The sequence below is a fragment of the Manduca sexta genome, chromosome 11 (assembly GCF_014839805.1).
Source record: "Manduca sexta isolate Smith_Timp_Sample1 chromosome 11, JHU_Msex_v1.0, whole genome shotgun sequence".
Classification (NCBI taxonomy): Eukaryota; Metazoa; Arthropoda; class Insecta; order Lepidoptera; family Sphingidae; genus Manduca; species Manduca sexta.
Window position 1 is genome coordinate 6,453,368 of NC_051125.1, and position 20,909 is coordinate 6,474,276.

The 20,909-nt window shown below is 35.6% G+C and overlaps 1 protein-coding gene across 2 annotated transcripts in view; it reads right to left on the minus strand.

Annotated features, from left to right (window-relative positions):
- Positions 1-19,678, minus strand: part of LOC115443028 (protein TIS11) — a 34,129-nt gene extending 14,451 nt beyond the window's left edge. The window contains exons 1-2 of one of the 2 annotated variants that reach the window (XM_037437384.1): positions 18,960-19,678; positions 627-662 (exon numbers count right to left, since the gene is read on the minus strand). Coding sequence is in view for 1 of the 2 variants with exons in the window: in XM_030168299.2 (XP_030024159.2) it covers positions 18,960-19,022 (63 nt within the window). In the remaining variant the exon portion in view is untranslated. The remainder of the gene's footprint in view (positions 1-626; positions 663-18,959) is intronic. The other variant, XM_030168299.2, reaches the window with a different exon arrangement.
- Between the last annotated feature and the right edge of the window lie 1,231 nt (positions 19,679-20,909).

Genomic DNA, 20,909 nt, shown 5'->3' on the forward strand with positions numbered 1-20,909 from the left:
GCGACCCGCGGTGAGACGGCAAGTCTGAACGAGGCAATTCGAATACAGATAACACAGAAGGCGGGAACAGAAATATGGACACCTAGATCTATTACGCAACCATCAAACTGAGAAACTAGAGTTATCTACTTTTTTTGTGAAAATAGCAAATAATGTAAATATCTGTCGTCGTAACGTCGCTGCCAAAATTGGTTTTTACGAACAAACGCTACATTATGTTATAATGGGAGAAATCGAAGGTCTTGCAACGCAATGGTGGCCGCATTGCAAGCGAGTTTCGGTAAATGTAAGCCGTCGCTTAGTGGGCAAGTACGTGCCGTGTCGATAACTACTGTTAAGCAATATTTTTACAATTCGTTAGTGAAATATTAGATTAGCCGTGTTGAACAAGCGGCTAATATGTTCGAAATATCTGGAATACTTACTAGGTTGAATATTTTACTCAACGTTTTGATTAATCATTGCGAAAACTAATATAATAGCGACAAAAATGGAGACGCCGCGCCGAGCCACGGCACAATAATGAAATCGTAATTCAGCTATAATCCAATTTTATCGTAAAATTAATTCGTACTTTCAGCTACCGGTGAGGCACTTGACCCTCAATAAAAGTAAAAGTTACTCACTTATCGGATTGAGCAAGAAAGTGTGGTTAATATTACCTGTAACAAACGGATAAGACACATTAATAATACTGTCAACAAGTACTTATAAATAACGGCTATGTTTGATATATTAAAGTATACATCCAAAAAATGTATTGCTAAACAAATAAATGGAAAACTGTTTTATACAAAATTTTACGGATTAAGTATTTTGTACACAAAAAAAAAGGTGCATGGCGCTATAAAAACAAGTTTATTAGCAATTTAAAGTTGCAAAATACAAATGCTATTGTCTATTAGAATAATTATCCTCTGTATTATAGTATATATAATTTGTTAATCACAGTCTATTATTTTAATATTTGTATGTACCTAGTTGGTTGGCGGTCGTATCTTGAAATAAGGTAATTCTAAGTAGTGTGCGCGCACTCGCGCGCACACTACTACGACCGACTACGTGGACGACCTTCGCAGGAGGAGCAGGCGAATAGGCTCATCAAAGACGTTCACATGTTTATTAAATTTTAATTAATTCTATTTTTATGTTAACGCATTCGTACCATAATATGCGTAGATCATTTTCGCTACAAAATTAAAATAATTTTAGCATCAATATTTAAAAGTGACCGGCCCGGTTTCGATGCCACTTATTTAAATGTTAATTGATACGAGAACGAATTTATTTTGTTGAGTTTTTTGTTCCATATTTAGTTTCTTTAGGTGTTCACAAGTGGAGCCCAAGTCCCCCGTCGTCTTCAATTGTCCAATTGAATGTGTATTTACATTAAAAAGTCGGCGACGTCTATACAGGGGTGGCTGATGAGACGGCACGAGAGGAAGGCGGGGGCGTTGCGGGGCGGGGGGTAATACGGACGGAAACAGTTGAACGTGCGGGACACATTGTGCGAACTTGGCTACATGACCGCCTCCGCTGTCCGCTCTTCCTTCGCTAATTACTTATTATTGTGTCTCCAACAACAGATGTGCGACATCCGCTCTCAAAATATTCGCCACATCTTTTTTGCAAATTATTACTACAGAAAATCAGACACGTATCTCCAAGGACTCAAATCAAAATGAAAATAAACGACAACAGCATAGTTGTTTGAGGAAAATATTAAGATATTCCTTAGACTAGTTGTGTATTAAATAAAGCGTGTGATGTAATACTTCGGCATGTATTCAAATTACATATCCATCTCCGCAATGAAATATACAACACATTGTGCGTTAATAGCGCTGATTTTAGAATTTTAATTGCTATTTAATAAGTATATATCAAAACAATATTACCGCGTGCTGGAGACCTTCATTCTAGACCCAATTGTCTTATATCAAAAATAGTTTAAACTGCGTTAGTTGATGAAGTAAACTTTCCATAAACCTGCCTGGGAATTTAAACGAGTAAACTCGTGGCAGAGGCTACAGGTTTCCCAGAATAGGAACTGTGAGAAATTATTTAATAGACGTGGATTGTTCGGATGACAGCTGTAGTGCCCAGATCGCCCACAGTGGGAGTTCCGATGCTAAATCAACCATACCTATCAATTTCACAACATAAATTAATGTACCATGTAGGTAAGTAAAATGTAAAATACATAGATACGCAATATGTAATTCAGGATCTATTTTGTTGGCCGGCAAGAAGCAACAAGCAAAAATAGAGAAACATCGGGCGATTACGACTAGTTTCACTTTCATTGAAGGAGCATGCGGGTCAGCGCCAGCGCACTGTATCGATGCGCTTGCGCCGCCCCCGCTTGTGAACGCCGATGGCCTCGCGGCCTCGACAACAGTTCATATCTCTTACTAGTCACTGCACACCATTTATTGCACACTGTTCATGATACATAGCTATGTAAGTATATACACATATTATTCATAGATGACTCAAATATTTAGCATAAAAGACTCAACAAAAACATCCAATCCAATGAAAACAAAATTCCTACGCATCTGAAATTTAAATTACTAAAACTTAACCCACGCATTTAAATCCTTGTATGGTCGTGGTTTAATTAATTTGCGTATTAAAAAGTTAATTACTTTATGCATCCTGTCTTAGGTTAAGTTCCAAAAAATAAAATAAATTTACCATGACGAATGGTGATTTCGATTAGACGAATTAATGCGGGTCATAAAAATGAATTACGCGTAAGGTTCGGTGCAATGATACAGCAGTGCATAGTCGTCGTTGTAGAGGCGGATGTGACAGTTAAAAATGATTATTTTTAGTCGTTCTCTGTCAAGATATCGTAAATAAAACAAAGTGACGTGGCGTCGTACGAGTTGAACAGTGTCGTAAAGCAAGCACTCGAGGAAACACTATCACTCAAAAAGGTCACTGCCGATAACATATGAACCGGACTATCTGTGTACTAGTTTTGGATAAGTTATCAATTTGCGTCACAATATTTTCCAAAATATGTTCACTGAGTAAATGTGTTTATTATAATTAATTAAGAAATAAGTATTATTGTTGTTGTACGCTGGTTAAATTTTATTATGAACTAGTGTATGCTCGCGACTCAGTTAAAATGTCGGAATGTGTAGGTCTGTCGCGAATAATAAACGTTTTGCAATTCATTATTTCATTTTAAGCCGACATCTATACTCTATAAGGTCTTGGTGATTTAAATGCCTTTTTAAATTTTACATTTGCCTTTTTAATTTACACGCTTTATAGTTACAGGGGTTTCATGTGAAGTGAAAGGTTCAAAAGCTGAGGCAGATTATACTGTATTCTCTGACACGTGTGTCAATCACATTCTGGCATACACAGTAAGAATTAGTTACTGACAAACGAATTATATAGTAGCCAGTAATTAAATGCAAGTGGAAACTTATATGGTTGTGTTTCGACCGTTTTCCACGGGTGCCGGGCATCGAAGCATAGCTTTCCAAGTCACGGAGTGGACAACCCCGCATGTCACGGTACTGACTTCTCTCCCACGTAAAGCACGAATGAGGACCCTTCTCATTTTCAATGCTTTAGTTAGCACTACAATTATGATTAAAATGATTACATACTAATTTTGAGTAGTGGTTACGTATAATTGCATTGATTAAACGTTATTGAGCGTAGCTTACGTGTTTTTTTATCATTTTTACTAAGAATCCATGCGTTTAAAGTTCGGTCAAGTGCAAATAGTTAAAGTACAGTTACGATTGTATATTTTTTCGTCGCACCGCAATAACTTGATGTACTCGAATGCATTTTACGGACCCTTGGGCAGGGAGGTACGATGCATGCCTACTGATGCATGGTGTACCGATTTGATAATGCACAGCATTGTTACATCGCATAACGCTGTTAAGGCGAGTTCCACCTGTTTGCATCATATAACAAACCACGCTTACGCCTTACTTGTGTCGTATGAATAAAACATGTTTCAGGAAGCCGACAAAACATAAAACGTTACCGTTGGAACATTACAGGTATTTCTGTAGTCTTTAATTAAATCAACAAAAGATTATATTCGCTTATTTTCCGGTTCTTAAAACACACGTCTCGTCTGTTGAAGCCGTCTCGTTGTACATTTTGTGACTGTTATTTTAAGCGCGCAGACAATTGGTGCTCTTTAAAACAAAATAAGAGATGGCTATGAATGCGCGCCTTACATAGTTAGTATTGAGATCGGCTTTCGCTTTAAATTAATTGAGTATCATTCTCATATTCTCCTATAATTAACCTTTAAATTACAAACAGGTTTGAGTGATAATTTATATGGAATGTTCTAGACACTAATAAATAATTCCTTACATTCAGCGATCCTCCGTTACATGTATTAACTGAATAAAATAAATAAGTTGTATTGCCAATTCTATAAAATTGTCAAGCGTTGACTATGGTGAAATGTTTTCTTGGCAAATTACTATAGTATGGATACATAGCATGTCATATGTATAGTGATTAGTCACTACAATTAATATTATTCCGACGAGACATGTACAACAGAATTAAATATATCCGCGCATAATATAAACGTATTATTTCCCAACAATAACACTAACTATCAAGTATAGCGAATCGTAAATGGTAAATAGATGTGAAAATATTAACAAACGATTGAACAAGAGTTAATGATTGATAGTCAACCATGACTAGGCAGCAATTGAATAATGTTGTCTGTTTGTATGCAAGCACGCTTGCTTCGATTATCCACATCAATTTCCGACATTCAGCTAAGTAACATTACGTACCTAATTAGTTTTTGTTTTAGTTTTTATATCGATTCCATGTACGAGTTTTAACCGGTATATAATTTCAATTCTATTTAAGAGCTTGCTTGTATCGTCGAGATAGGTACACATTTATTGAATTTCTAAATAGTCCGCTAAAGAGTATACAAATCTGGTATGTTTTTATCTTGTTTGTTAAAATCATTTCTCCTAAGGGAATATAATTATACAGAAAAAGTCACATTTCAACAATATATATAATTAAATACGACGGAATGCATATTTTTATATAAGTCTTTTAAAATACTTGCACACTATCTTATGTATTGTAAACCGATCATTAGCACGTCATGGGGTGCAGTATAAAAGTAAAAAAATGCAAGTTGCTTTCAGGCTGGTAGGACAAGACTTGTTGAGCAGGAAATGTTGAAGACCTTGCTAAGTTCATCGGCTCGTTGATGACAACCGCCTATATTAACGTTTATATCCACTTCCGCAAATAGGAGAAAACTGACCTGTGAACTGTACTCCGGGTGTTGCAATCGCAAATATTTGAGAATCACTGAGACTGCATTATGCAAGTGGCGGTGCACGAGTCTCGAGCCTCGGCCCCTCACTTACACAATGCCGTGAAACCGTCTGAATGACAGGATTTGTCTTGAATTTAAAAGAACTATAAGTGTGTCAACTACTCTTAAACCTTAGAACCATTAATTAAGTAGTGTGTGAAATTTTAACTGTGTTTACTTTAGTTTTATCACTAACATCAAGTACAAGTTCACGTGAATTATAAATGTAAAATTATAAGTACGAATTAATTGGATTTGCATCGATTATCTAATTCAAACATGAACTATTGCATCGAATAAAATATACGTAACTAAACGTATTACCAAGGCACTAGACAAACAAGAATGACTGCAAATCAAAACCAGCTTCACTTCCTACAAACTACATAAGTGTTACATAAACGAATCATTACATTATCGAGCGCAAAATCAGCTGAGTCCAAAACGGGTACGATGGATGTCACAGTATGACATGGGTTATGTAAACTCCAGCGGATCGACACTGACCTACCGACTGCGGCCAGCGCGCCACTTTCATTTCATTATTGACACACAATCTATAAACGGACGACCACTATCGCCCAGCTTAGCTACGTGATCGACGATCTAAACGCGAGCTACGAAACTAGATGTACAATGGATGAGACAAACATTGAGACGATTAACTAATGCACAAAAAGCAGAGACCCGATTATAGTAGCAAAAACTAAACTCTAAAATGTACATGTCAGACAAATAATAATCGGTTGTGTTTCTACGTGCAAATAACACGAAAGAGCACTTAATAGGAAAATATAGAACAGCCACTGTGCTTTACTTATTGTCTGTTTACTCTTATATGGAATAAAAAATACTATATATTTTAACATGAATTCTATACAATTAAATGACATTTCATGAATCTATGAAGCTCAGAGCTTATCAAATAAATTCTTCCAGTAAAAGAAACCACAGATACCTACAAGGAAAATAATAACATTATGGTGATATAACTCATTAAACTATAAGGAAATTGTAGCCCTTACTTAATATCCACCACTATGGTGTTACAATTTTATAATAAACATATAACTGATAATGCACTATAGTCTGCAAATCATTCACCATGCTCAGTAATTATCTTATTACAGATTGCTCGGTTATTGCTGCGTAAAGGATCCACAATGCCTTATTCATTTTGCATGTCCTAGACCAATATTTGCTTTCGCAACACGTCGATCGAGCCTGTGGGTGGCTCTTCAACTGTTACGACACTTACACAACATACGTGACTGCGACTGCAGTAAGAGAGCATTCGATATAGATCTACACGTACCTCCAATTTAGGCGTTCGTTTACACTTCCTCTGCGATAATTGATAAACAATTTGGTATGAATCAAGAGATAGTGACCAATACGGACCATTAATTGACAGTTATCAGCTTATTTGTATGATAAAGGAAACGGAATTATAAAAATACAATAACACACGTAACTTCAATTACATCTAAACAAACGTATAAAAGTAATAACTTTATGCATTTAGATGATACTTATAGAAATTATTTATAAATAATAATAAGTACTTACGACTTCGTTTGATCAAAAATCACCAATCCTAATTAACGTAAGTCTATTTACGACATCGATTTTAATATTTAAATTAAGTGGTGCAATGACTAAACAAATAATGGAGTGAGGTCTGTACAACCCGGACACATACGTTAACGTACATTTACAATACAATATATATTCGAGCGGGTGACGCATCCTGCAGACCGCGAGGTCGAGCGATACCAACCCAATTGCGCAGCAAATGCTTTTTTACATTAAGTTCGTCATTGTCACTTCGACGAAAGTTTATTAGTTCAATACAAATAGGTATATCTTTTAAATGTATAATTTAAAGAAAAATCAATCAATATATTATTGATCATGAGATAATGTTAAACATTTGTATATAAAGTAAAAGGGGTGCAGGAATGCACAGTGAAGTGCCATAGAAAAGTGAAAGAGTTCTAAAGTTCACTTCCTGCAACGCGAGTGCATAAGATATCGCGGCACGATCGGATTATAATCAGGGTGTAATACTTAACGTTTGTGTAAGACGCTTACGCAAACTGCAATCGTGTGGATCATGCGCAACGTATGTATTTCGATTAGTAACTAATGCGCCGAATAACTTAAGCAACCCCTGCTAGCCGAACATGACCGGACTCTGGACATTCCAAAATAGTAAACGAATAAAATGCACGGTGACTAGGTATTTCGTACAGTCGGACTTCAATATTGGAATGTCGTGGAAAATTCTGATTTAATTCGCTACACCTACCACCAATTTCAAATTATAATAGGTTTTTTTTCGGGTATAAGATTTTATCACAGTACAAACACGACTAATGATGATAGTTTGGTTAAAAATCCAATAAACAGATACCGGTTAAATTGTGAAATATCATTGGCGCGGAGTGTGGTGTTCACCGTTCAGACATTAGCGACGCCGCCGTGGCGCTGCGCTGTCACAGCTCCTCTCCACTCAACCGTACCATTACGAAACAAGAAAAGAAAGTTAAAAACATTTCATTCGGCAGTGTTGCTGCACTAGCAGCATGAACTGCACCAGGTGTAGTAGTGCGCGCACTGCCACCACGTCGCCTTCTGACATCTTCTAACCCTTATCCATCATAATTCATAATACTTTGGACCAAACCTCCAATCTATCTTGTTCTAATTTTAAACATCAATATTATGATCAAGTCTGTGATAGGAAACAGTGTTCCTCATTGCGCTATCAGAATGCATTACGTCGTTAAATATCTCGTTTGCTTTTAATGTTATTTAAACGTCAGTGAAAGTAGCAACAATAGAACATTCGTTAAATGTGTCGGTTATCTAAACGGGAATCTCAACAACAGAACATCGGATTGAATGGCAGTATCAAATTATTTTTACATTTACGTAGTGATTCAAAGCATAATAATCTGGCGCGTTTAAGTTAAAAAGTGTAAAACGTGCTATTGCGTAACGTGTGTTCTTTATGAGCAATTATGTAAAACGGTGGATGAGTGCGGGTATACAAGTAAGTAGGCAAGCGAGTGGCACGACCAGGCCGGCCGGCCGATGCTGCGGTAAAAGTGTTACGCGGTGTGCCCGATTCTCCGCGCTCGCTGCTTGGCTGTGACGCAACACCTCGGCGAATGTGTGCCAAAAGTGCAGCACTAACTTCGCCGCTGACGTCGGTGTTACAAGACGTTCGCGTACACACAAACTACTTCCACTTTCATATCTGCAACCACGCCGAAATGTAGGTGAACTCAATCGAGATCTCTATGCGATAAATGAGTAAAAGCACGTAAGCTATCTTCAAAACATTTCAAATGCTCTAGATACATGATCCATAATTAGTTTATGTCGTAGTCGATCACACAATTTTAGCTAAAACAAGTTCGAGACTAATAATACTGTGATAATGTTAAGTCATATTTATGTAGCTGTAAAGTATGTATAAACACTTACATCGTTGTCACATTACGAAAAACCATCTCAATTTGTTCATGTTGCGAAATAGAAGTGAGGTTAGGTGAACACGTTAAATAACCACGTTGTTTTTTCACAACGTTAATAATGTTTCCAGCGGTTATCAGACGAGCGATAAGATACAGTACAGTACCCCTTTGTTTATGCACTGCACTTCAACATAAGACCTTAGATAATGCATTATCTACAAAAGTAACTAACTTGCTATTTGCTTACTCATTCCTTATGTCTATCTTTTGTCTCTATCACGGAGTAGTTGTATGAATATTTTTAGATACATGTTACGAAATTCCTAAATTGGCGATTTATTTGACATCGAATATATAAATTGGTATTTAAGAAACCAAATAAAATTTTCGAAAAGGTCGGTCGCGTGGAAGACTCAAGGTAAGGTCAGCCGAACGATTTTAAAACCATGTAAGATTCCATCGCGAATAAAACACCTCCCACTAATATAAATCTTGTTATTGTAAAGGTATCATATTCTACGTTAAAATTAACATTTGTGATAATGGAAGGACGAAAGAATGTTTTTTACTCATAAATATTAGAACAGGTGATTAAAATGTTAATTTCACCTGTACTAATACATCACAAAGGAAATTTTCTACATTAGTCATGTGACGTATGTGAAAGTGGTCAGCGCAGTTATCGTTTAATAATCAAAGAGATATTTCAATCAAGCAATAGCCCTAAACTAGTACTTATCAAACGTTATCATGGACGAGTAACGGTATTTGTTAATAAAAGAATATTGTGTCACAGTTTTTATTATGTTGTCAATGACATCTTTATGACATTTCTAACATAATGGACTGTGTGATTTTACAATTTGAATTATGAAACAATAATATTATTCAATGCTGGCATGCCAGGGCTAAAGGAGAATGCCCATTTTTGTATGAAAGTTGGGCTACGTTTGCGTCTGTACAAAACCTTCACTAAACTATAGGAAATATATCCTAAATCTTATATAAATTGAAAACAATTGGATATTCGATGGGAATTCGGAGTAATCAGAATTTTATTAACTCGGTTATTTTGAGGTTAAGTATGGACTGCAATAATGTACGGTAGAAAGTACCTACGTGCCTTATAAGTTCAGTATTGCAGTACCTACTTGATATTGCTATAAACAATTATTGGACATTCTTTTCACTTAGCTTTAATCGCTCTTATAAGAAACTGATAGGTATTAACATATCTGATGAGACGAAGCTCCAATAAAACTTCTAAGATAGTATGGCGGAATATTAATTTTTCCACTGAGCATATACTACCCGACCCTTTGTGTAAGTACATATTTTTCTGACTTATGACTTATTCTATTACATGGATTAATTTAATCTTTATTTTCACCTACCATTATCTCATTTCAATATGGCGTCAACACATATTGTAGAATAAATTCAGCTTAGTTTTTATGACCGGCCGCATGCCTGATGCGTTGGCATCAGGCATGCGGCGATGCAAGAGGGTTGCCTCTTTGGAGGATTCCGATCCTAGGCAAGTCGTGTCAGTAACACCGAGATAAAATGTTGCTTGGCCTGGAAATCGAACAGGAACCCAGGAACTAACTTCACTGCCTAATTAGGCTAATAGTTACTTATCATAGGAAAAGAAAAATAAAACAAGAAATACGAAATCCGATGTATATTTTTATATAGATGTGTATTTTTGATAGATATGGCTTCCCAGAAAACAAACAAGAACTTGATGTGGCTGCAACACGCTTATAATACTGCTGAAGTGAGTGAATGACTTCTTGCAGTGCTGGTCGGGTCATGTCATGTCGTTGTTGTCTGTAAACCTCTCTATTAACTGATCTGCAGCAGGCAGCACAAATTCATTCCAGCCTTGAAACCTGAAATATAATGTAGAAGTTGAGTATACATGTTCAGATTATTATTATTGATAAACTGTGTTCTTTAGTTTCTGCAAGATTTTTCCCACATTGTGGGTAGGTTAATAATAATCCACATAACTTACAAACTGGATAGCTTGTCTAAGAAATATACTTATCGTTGCTGTGACATCGCAATGGTGCAGTTAAAACATCGCCGGGATATGTCGTCTCGATTAATTGTCCTGGGTCTAGGTTCTACACGACTTTGTGTTGCTAACTAAAAGCCTTTTCCGTCTCAAAGTTCGGAACACACATTATAAACCTTGTTTCTTAACAGTGAATTTCTCGACTCAACATTAAAATACATAAGAATAACACTCTGATCTTGAGTAAAATATTTTAATAATGAAATATTTTCATTCTGACAAATCTTGTGTCAAAAGGTCATTCATTTCAGTTGCCAGTGTAATAAAAATCAGTACCCATATATTTATTTAATTAAAAATAAAGTCCAGACATGTTTTAGCTGACTTTAGTATTTCTGTCAATGCAAGTACAAGTCGCCATTTGTTTGTTTTTAGAAGGATTAATATTTTATCTTTTATACCAGCTATTTGGAGTTTGGTTATAATTATTAAGAAAATTATTTTTTTTATAACAATATTTTTGTTTAATGAATAATATATTTAATCCATATATTATAGGTTCAAGTACAATCACATTTATTGTGCATATTAACTTTTTTATTCCATTTAAAAGGGGAATTTGTTATAAATTGGTATCAATTCGCCATATTGGCAGTAAATTATCAGGTGTTTGATTTGCAACAATTAAACAACTTTTTTTTTTCATATCTTTAAAACCCCTATTTGCTCATGGCTGAAATAAATACAAATGAAGTAATAATTAAAATTATGATTTTACATGGTTATTTGGTTAAGACGCATGACTGACGCAAAGATAGCCTGGTTTTGGGCATTGTCCTTTGAACTGTTATATTAGTCGAATAACTCATTATTATGTTTCAGTTTTATTAATGTAAACTAATTTAAACAGTTAGCACTGTTTAGTCACTGCTGCGATCGCTCGCTAGTTTTAAATAGTTGGGTCACTGGCTGTCGGCCTTACTACCACTACGTTGTCATCAAAACAATGTAAAATAAATTGGAGCTAACATAAACGCCACTATTGCCCGAACCGGTTAGCAACAGTTACGAGGTTCGTTTATATGTAAACTTTAATTCATAAATAACTATTTAAAATTAGATTCGTAATATGACATTAGTTTAAATCTACAAATAATATATGAGTAAAAAATGTATGTAAAAATGGAATATACAAGTGAATCCTCCTCTTCGTTAAATGTTATAAAATAAAAAAAACTTAAAATTGAAAAGACTAATACGCAATAAAACGCATTAAGACACAAACGCATAACAAACATTGTAATAATTTAAAATCTTGCAAAATACATTAAGACGAGTTTTGACATAGACGCGCTTAGCTTTGGTAATAGATTGCGTTGGCCGTGGGCGTATACGACAATGCCGTTTGGCCGGCAATGAACCTTCGCATTTGCTCTGCCGAAACAATTAGCGACGCGCCGCAAATCTAACCAGAGTATTTACACAGCGACCATCTTCATCGTACTCGTCGAGCGCTGTACGCGGCCATAATGGCAGTTTCCGTTTTGGACGATCCTAAATAAATGACAATGGGAAAATATCACCAATACTCTAATCGAATAAGTTTCTTCTGAACATGTTAATAGGCACGCAAGTTCCAAGTGTGACATGACAACAATGCGTTGTTCTGACCACATCCTTCTTTATTACTAGATCGCCTTTCTATACGATGACATTGTTCCGAAATACGACCTAGTTACACAATAGGAAGGTAAATCACGAACGTATTTTTATGTATATGGCGTAGTTTCTTTTGTGTTATTACTAACCTGTTTTTGGCACTTTAACGACTTTTATATCTGGTGACTAAGTGCAGTGCAAGCTGCGATACAAACAGAAGGTAATGCACGATAGTTGTCACTTTACAATTGTTATGTACTCATATCAGTATAGAATCTATATACTGGATATGTTGGAATTTGCAACATTGAGTCGTTAAGTTTCTTGTAAGCCGTGTGGGTGGTGACGGGGCTATTCTTGCAATTTTATGCCAAATCGAGGTATGAAACTCATCTTTGTGCTGTATAATGTATAATGATACCTAGTGTTCGTTTTATGAACATCAGAATGTAAAATATACATCCTCGAAAAGTCGAATGATCAAGGCGGACAGGGCATTAAAAATCTAATCAATGTTGAGTTTGGAAAGTGTCATCTCAAGTGATATTGATCACGTGTAAAGTGCGTGTGGTACATCCTCACGGCGAGGCCGTAGACTCGCGCCGCGATGGAACAAAGGTTGACTCACGTCCGGACTCCAGTCGTCGGAGAAAGGAGTCGAGCTAAAAATAGTACATTAGCGGTTACACACGCGGCCGTTGGACCTGGCCTACGCCTCCCGCGCCTGCCCTCGTGGCTTGACGAGAGCTCAATCATCTCGACACAGCTTGGGCTCGCAATGAACGTAACTAAAGCCATCTGTGTATTGTCTACTCGAATTGCATTTTCACATAGGTAGTCTACACAAAAATGACGTGTTCCTCCACGAACGCAAGCGTCTATCCGATCCGTAATGTCAAACGAGTTGCAAAGGTGTCAAGAGCTGTCTAGCCAGATTATACCGTTGTTTTGATTTTCGTCTGCTATTTTTGTCTTTATATTACATAATGTAGGTGGTCTTTTGAACATATACCTATTCGCGTACAAAGCGCTAGATTGCAAACAAAATTTCCATTTAGATTACAGTACAACGAACAGTATTAGTAACGTGATAGCAAAATGGCGCTTAGCGTCGTGTATCAGACGCGTTAAATTTCGCCGACACAGCGCGCCAGGAAATATTCTTAAGTTACTTATTGTGTCGAAGAACGCCGTGTTAGCACTACTCAGCTCCCACGATTGAAACTTATTGTTTGCACTGCACTCGAAGGTTTCTGCAATGTCTAGTCGTTGGGAAACCGCTTCGACGGAGGTGTCGAGTTTGAGGCCAAAACAGACTGTTTGAGAAACCTTTCGAGTTTAGATTGCGAAAAGTGTGGAAAGCCGTATTTACTTGCATAAAATTATGCACAGGTTTAAAATATGAGGAAAATATAACCAACGACTAATGATCAAAATTGGTTACAATATCGCGCGCAAACGCACTCTTGACATTTATAAGTAATCCAGCGATGCGACAATATAATCATAAGTTCAATGTATTTATTTTCACATGAGTTCAATATTTTGGTTATTCAGCATGTCGGTACAACAATCAGTCTTTATCAGCACACGTGGAAAGTTAATCGCGTCGCGTGACGACGTACTCCAGCCAGTGTCTGGAATCACCGCCGTTATTTTCGAACATAATATTGAAAGACACTACAATATTTCTGCGATACATCCGAAACTCTTGAGATTTCCTTACGACAACCTTGAGATTACTTGTTAATCTGTTTCCGATTAATCCATCACAAACTATACTTAAACGATTTTTTTTTGCTTCCTTTATTTGCAAGTCAAACCTAACAATCTTATTGCCTGGTGAAATGAAATATTCAGCGCACAATACGGTCAGTGTACTAGTAAGTAAAATATTAAGTAAGAAATATTCAAGAGTTGCGTGTGCGCGTAAATCGAGCACGCTCCATCGGCCCACGTGATTACACGCTTTACTAACCAACTAACAACCAACGAAACAGACAACTAAATACCTGCGTGATGTGACGACCTACATATAACATTATTGCTACAAGTAAGTATTTCGTCTGTAACGCTGAAGATATATTTCTCAAAGGCACAACTACGGGCGACAGATAGCAAATTATGATCCTTTATGTTTGCCTGAATAAAAGATCATATTTAATGCACCTAACGTTTAAAAACTCGACCTGCCGAGCTCAGAAAGATCCCTTTAAAATGTTATCTGAGATTTGCCACCAATAGTTTTGGCACAAAGACCAGATACGGGACAAAGAGTTCTTTTATTTAGTACCAAAAGTGGCGCAAAAAATAATGGCACTGGTTGTATTTGTAAATAGGCTGCAGGTAGACGGTTGTAGGTGTATTCATAAGTTCAACGGTTTAATAGTCTTTTTCAAAGGATCGAACGTACCAAAATATGACAAAAAAGGTTGACGATGCACCTTTCAAAATTCCCACTGCTATTTATTTGGTTTCTTGTCGTATAGTACTACAAAGATTTTATCAAGATACGCAGCAAATTTATGGCACCCGGAACTAATAGGTATAACACTCTGAAAATAGAACTAACATTTTAATAAAACTATTAAAATAATGAATCGCCTACTCAGTTGTTAGTTGAAAATAAATTCTCGTTTTTAACGTAATTAAATTAGTAAATAGTGATGATCGCATATTTGTTGGCCAAACACGATGAATTCGATCGAATCTTATATTAAGTGAGAAGACATAAAAGTACCTAAGTGCTTGTTAACTACACCCATATTTCTGCAAATATTTTTTTACCTAATTGAATTATAGACTTTGAATTTTGAATTGAAATATGTATATGTTCCTATATTAATAAAAGTTTCTGCAGGTATTCATTTTATTAGCTAGATACACTTTGCAATTATTCCCAATGGTAAAAATAAAGATAATGTGTAATTAAATCTGTAATTAACTGAATTAAATACTTTAAAAGTTCAACCACGGAGTTCAAAAAGAGACTGCAATAATTGAATATTACAGAAATCATTCTGAATATTCAAACATTTAACAGTTTCTTCGCACATTGCAGATCAAAGCAGCAACAATTTTACGTCTAACTAATAATAGTTACCATGATATTCAAATGCACATAAAGATAATTTAATAATCACGTTGAAACCTGTTAAACGATCTCGGCAACCCCCGCGGGGCGTTTACGAACCCAGCTCACATAACCCAACACAAAACGGACCTGGCCCGAACAAGTGTGCTTTACGCAACGGAAAACACGACAAAAACTATGAGCAGGTAGCATACGAAAGAAGCAAACCATTTTTAACTATAGCAGAGAATCAATAAAACCTGTTTCACGTTATTGCACATACGTTCCGAGACCAAGTTGGAAAAACGTTTTGATCTTTATTCGAGATAGCTTTAGTGGCGGTTTTATGAAGATCTACAAGCCCAACGTTCAATCCCATCTACACCCCCGTTGAGACTTGAAAAGGGTCAACCAATTATTCAGTGTACCGTGTCCGGGAGATGACGGTACGTGCACTAAAATTGATGTTCCTTTATAAAAAGTTTTGACGGATCATGATTAATACTTTTTATAAATAAAACGCAGCCGAAGAATACTTGCACGTAAACAATGAATTTGAAAATATTTCCTGCGTAAAAAAAATTGTTTTGGCAAATAAAACTAAAGGCGCAGCGTGCCAGTTTATTAAGGGGAAGTATTTCAAATTATAAAAATCCGACATTTAATTCACTATTTTGTATTTTTTAAATCGATTTTGGTTTCACAACACTCTGTTAGTTGGTATCGTTAAATTTTTTCTTGCAAACTTAGCGCAACATGATGCGGGTGCGCACAAGTCACAGCAACTGGTTTTACTTATTTTCCGTATCGTGTAATTACTGAGGCAAGTCCGTTGACTTAGTAAAGGTCTGACCATACAAACGCAACACGTTCTTGATCAACGTTCAACTATTTAACTAATCAGTATGAGAAATACCAATTTTTTTTTTGTTCAATTTGAAATATCAACTTATCACGTTATCAGTTTGGGCCAGACTAAATCCGCCAAATAAAAACATTTTAGTATTATCACTCAGTGAATTTGCCAACAATTAGAAACATATTAGTGTTATTTACAAGTTTCACGTCCAGTATAGTATTTCAAAACACACAGAAATAGCCCACTCGACACTAATTAGGCTCATGGAAGGATTATTGTTCAATTTGTTGCAGACACAAATTGTAATTTATGACAGCTGGACTAACAGCTATATAAGTACTGCCTTAAATATAAATGATTTTCCAAGTAATGAGACAAAGAGCGAAAACAAAATTTTAATGTATGCAATTAATATGTATTTAATATTACGTCTGTCTTATTCCAAAGTAAATACCTGCGCATTTTTACTTATTTTGGAATATGAAAGTAGTTATATATTATAATAACACAGTGCCTAACAAGTTACATAGTATTTGGTACCTTTTTTATCGCTAATTCAGAGAAAAAATACAAAAATACAGAATAATGAAGAGTGATAGAGACTGGACGAACGGATTATCTTTTTTCTTTCCTAAATTTACCTGCCTATATTAACGACTTTCAGCAACTTTTCAATATAAGTTATTGTTTATCGTTAAATAAAGTATATTGACCAAACACGTCAACATGTACCCAGATGTATCACTGTAAATACATCATAATAAAATAATAACACTGATAACATTGTTTATTAGTTTATGTCATTGCTCGTTTCTAGGTACGTACGTAATAAAGTGCGAAGCGGGGAAAATCTTTTAAGAATACCTATTAGACATTTATAGCTTGTAGGTATTTCTAAAATAGCAACCGCGCGAGGTTTTCACTGGATCGGTAATGGTACTACTATTGTGAGAAAATTTGATTAAAAAAAACAATCGAATGGTTCAAAAACACTCATTAAGTTTGGTTACGAACCCAATACTTTTCATGTGTTCTCCCTGGCTTGCTGCGTTTATCGTTTGCCAGTGCTGAAGATTTATATCTAATCTTAAAAGTATAATTGTAAGTATGATTAATAAAAAATTGTTAATAAATAAATGAGTTTTGATTTGCATCATAATATGTTTTACCCTTAATTAAATATTTAACAGAATTTTGCTAAATCTACAGGTATTTCTGTGCAGATAAAATAGAAACCGAATGGGAAGCGCGATGAAATTGAAAAAAATACTAGTCTTGTTTTAAAAACACTGATTCACCCGCCACGACACTCCTCTACGATCACTTCATTCATTGTTTGTTAACAGAAATTTTTTTTTTGGCTAAACAATAATCCCAATATTCCCACACTCGAAAGTCTATTTAACATCTGCAATATAGCCATGCTGAATTAAATAAAAATAAGCGCGTAACAAATGCTTTGATTTTCCGATGTATCCAGTTCTGTACACTCAACTATACGTACCCAGATACAATCGGAAAATGATTGGTGTAGCCCCAGATATTTTTCAAAATCTAGTTTGCAATGAGTTGATAACAAACATTAACATTTGCATACAAGATTATGAAGTGAAAACATATCCAAAAATAACGATGTTTAAATACCCAACACATTTCAATAAATGTCCTCGTATAAGTATAATAAGTACAAAAGGAGGAAATATAATGCTGGTACCTCAATGCTGCTACATATATGATTTCAATATAAAGTAGAGGTAGTAGGTACCAACGAACCAATTACAATTAAGTATAGTGGTTAATACAATAGATTAAATAAGGAGTTATTTTTCGACTATGAGTTGTTAACACGTCTAGAAATAACATTGGCCCAACAGGTAAATACCCACGTAAGTGTTGAACAATTAGCAACCGACAGCAATACACAATTTTTAAATATGTACCTACATAATTCAAACGTTAATATGTATACGATACTTCAAATATTTTATAGTACAGCTAACGAACAATAAAATATGGCATATTTCTTGAAGTCAAAATTTCATTTAAACTCTGACTTCTGAAAAGGATCGTAAAAGGTACGTCTACCCTACTTACCCGTACTTAAATTTTTACTTAGTTACCTACGTTGCTGGATTCATAATATACCAACAAAGAACACAATTAAATATTATCTTATTGAGATACAATATTATGCCATCAAACAAATGCCAGGCCATGTGGTTTATATTTTAGTATGAGGGCAAAACAAGACGTATAGACTTATAGGCATTTGAAAAACTTAACCACAACATAGTTGAGCCGGTACACGTGCAACGATATCTTATAACTTTGAAAAACTAATAAACAATCAATTGTAATCATAATAATAATATGTATCCGATAATAATAACGCATACAAGTAGGAAGAAATAAGGACATAGGCAAACAGCAACGGCTGATTATAAAACATTAGCAATCTAATAATTTACGGCGGTAATTTGAGAATAAAAAAAAATGAAACGTACCTTAAAGATCAGATCACCAAATTCGTAGAGCGCAGACTGATGCATTATGGCTGTAGACATCATGTATGATGAACTGTCACTAATCCAGGGTTTCGGTGCTGGGACAAAAATATGGAAACTGATCCACTGAAGCACGACTTTGTTATGTCGACGAACTCACTGTAATTTTTAGGTTAGGGCTGTTAAAGTTCACGATAATTTTAATGAGAAATTTACGAAACCTTTGTAAATACAGTTCCTATATTATAAAATCGTTGTGTTTTTGTTTTACGTTCGAAGACCACAGACTGTGTCCGAACTAGTTGGTCGAGGGCGGTTATTTTTTTAAACACCCTCCACGTTAAAGTAAGATCAGTATTTTTGAACACAATTTCGCACACGCTGCGAAAATGTACAAAACAGTCCTTTGTTTCGAAATGTCTCCACTTTATTTTTTCGCGTCTATACGGAAATTCACAAAATTGGTCAAAATTCTGCGCGAACTGCGTCGAAGTCAATTTTTATAATGAAACTTTTTTCTTTATATCGACTTTATACTCCAAAATGTAATTATTCTGGCCGTATAAATCGCAATATTTAAGAAATAAATCGCAGAGTCAACGTCCGCGCAAAACGCACCACACGTTCATTCCGTATCACGCTTGCTCGCGCACTGAGCTTGTATAGTTCGCTAGTTCGCCTTCGCCCGTGACTCGCCGGCGGCGGCAGCGGGCGGGTGGATTTTGTTTTCAAATCAAACAGCGCGATCACGTTTTGGAACGAGATTCGTTTGCCACTCGGCTACGTTCGGTTATATTCGGGTATATGTTTTGTTGTCGCTCCAGCACAACACAGTGTTGACATTTCTGCCCGTTAAAGTTATAATAATGGAGTATATCCAAGTACTGAATTAATATTCTGATATTTTCCAAAATTAACTTATTCACTCATATATACGTCTTTTTGCGATTACGGGCGTTCTTGTCGAAGTATAGCTCGCGTAGCCAGTAAGTAAGATTGAAGAGTAAAAAATTCCCTTATTTTTCTATTTGGCTACCAAAACTGTCCTTCGATTAAAACGCCCGCGATTGCAAAAGGACAGATTCGCCTCCATAGATTGAATAGAGCCCTCTAACTATGATTCCAATTTTATGCCAGAACGAAGTAAATATTCTAATAACCTATAAAATTTACACCAACTAATAACCTAGATACATACAGACAAAGAAGTCATGTTTGAAATATTTTCAAACTTTCGTATCAATTTATGACATTAGATATTGACTTAACTTTGATAAGTACGGATTAAGCATTGACTGAAAATAAACAAATTTTAAATATCGATTTAATAATTTATTCACGTTTGTGGCATAATTTCAAGCGAAGGCTACACTTAGTTATTAGCGAGGAAGGATCCTATTAAGAGCGAGTTGTCGGTGCGGTGTACAAAAACTTGTGATTTTAGAGCTGGTTCCACCAATCGAGATGTCTGCTGCGCCCGCGCCGCCCTTACACCTATCGCCTCACCCACAGATCAGGCTTATAGCGATTTCGATTTTATATAAGCACACGCTAAAATAAATTGGTGTATGGTATAGAATGGCAACAGAAAACATGGCATAGAATCTGAATTTTACAGGTTTCCTAATTTTTTAAAGATAGTGTATTTTTGGCCGAAATTTTTCATTTTTTGAGTAAGTATGTTCGAAATTTTTAAGTGTAAATAGATAAGTTTAATGTTGTAATAGCTTATTTTTTTAAAGAAACCGAATAACCCCATGTAAACAAAAAAATGTGGTTGAACTCGACAAGCCGGGTCCCATTAGGTAAGTATTGGAAAATTGCAATGGACATTTTACACCATCAGACTCGTCTCTGCATGCATTAAAGTGTTCATGACAATAACGAATGAGGTCGAACTTGATAGACCTACAATTTGCTATTAGAAAGTTCAAATACCCAGCTCCCATC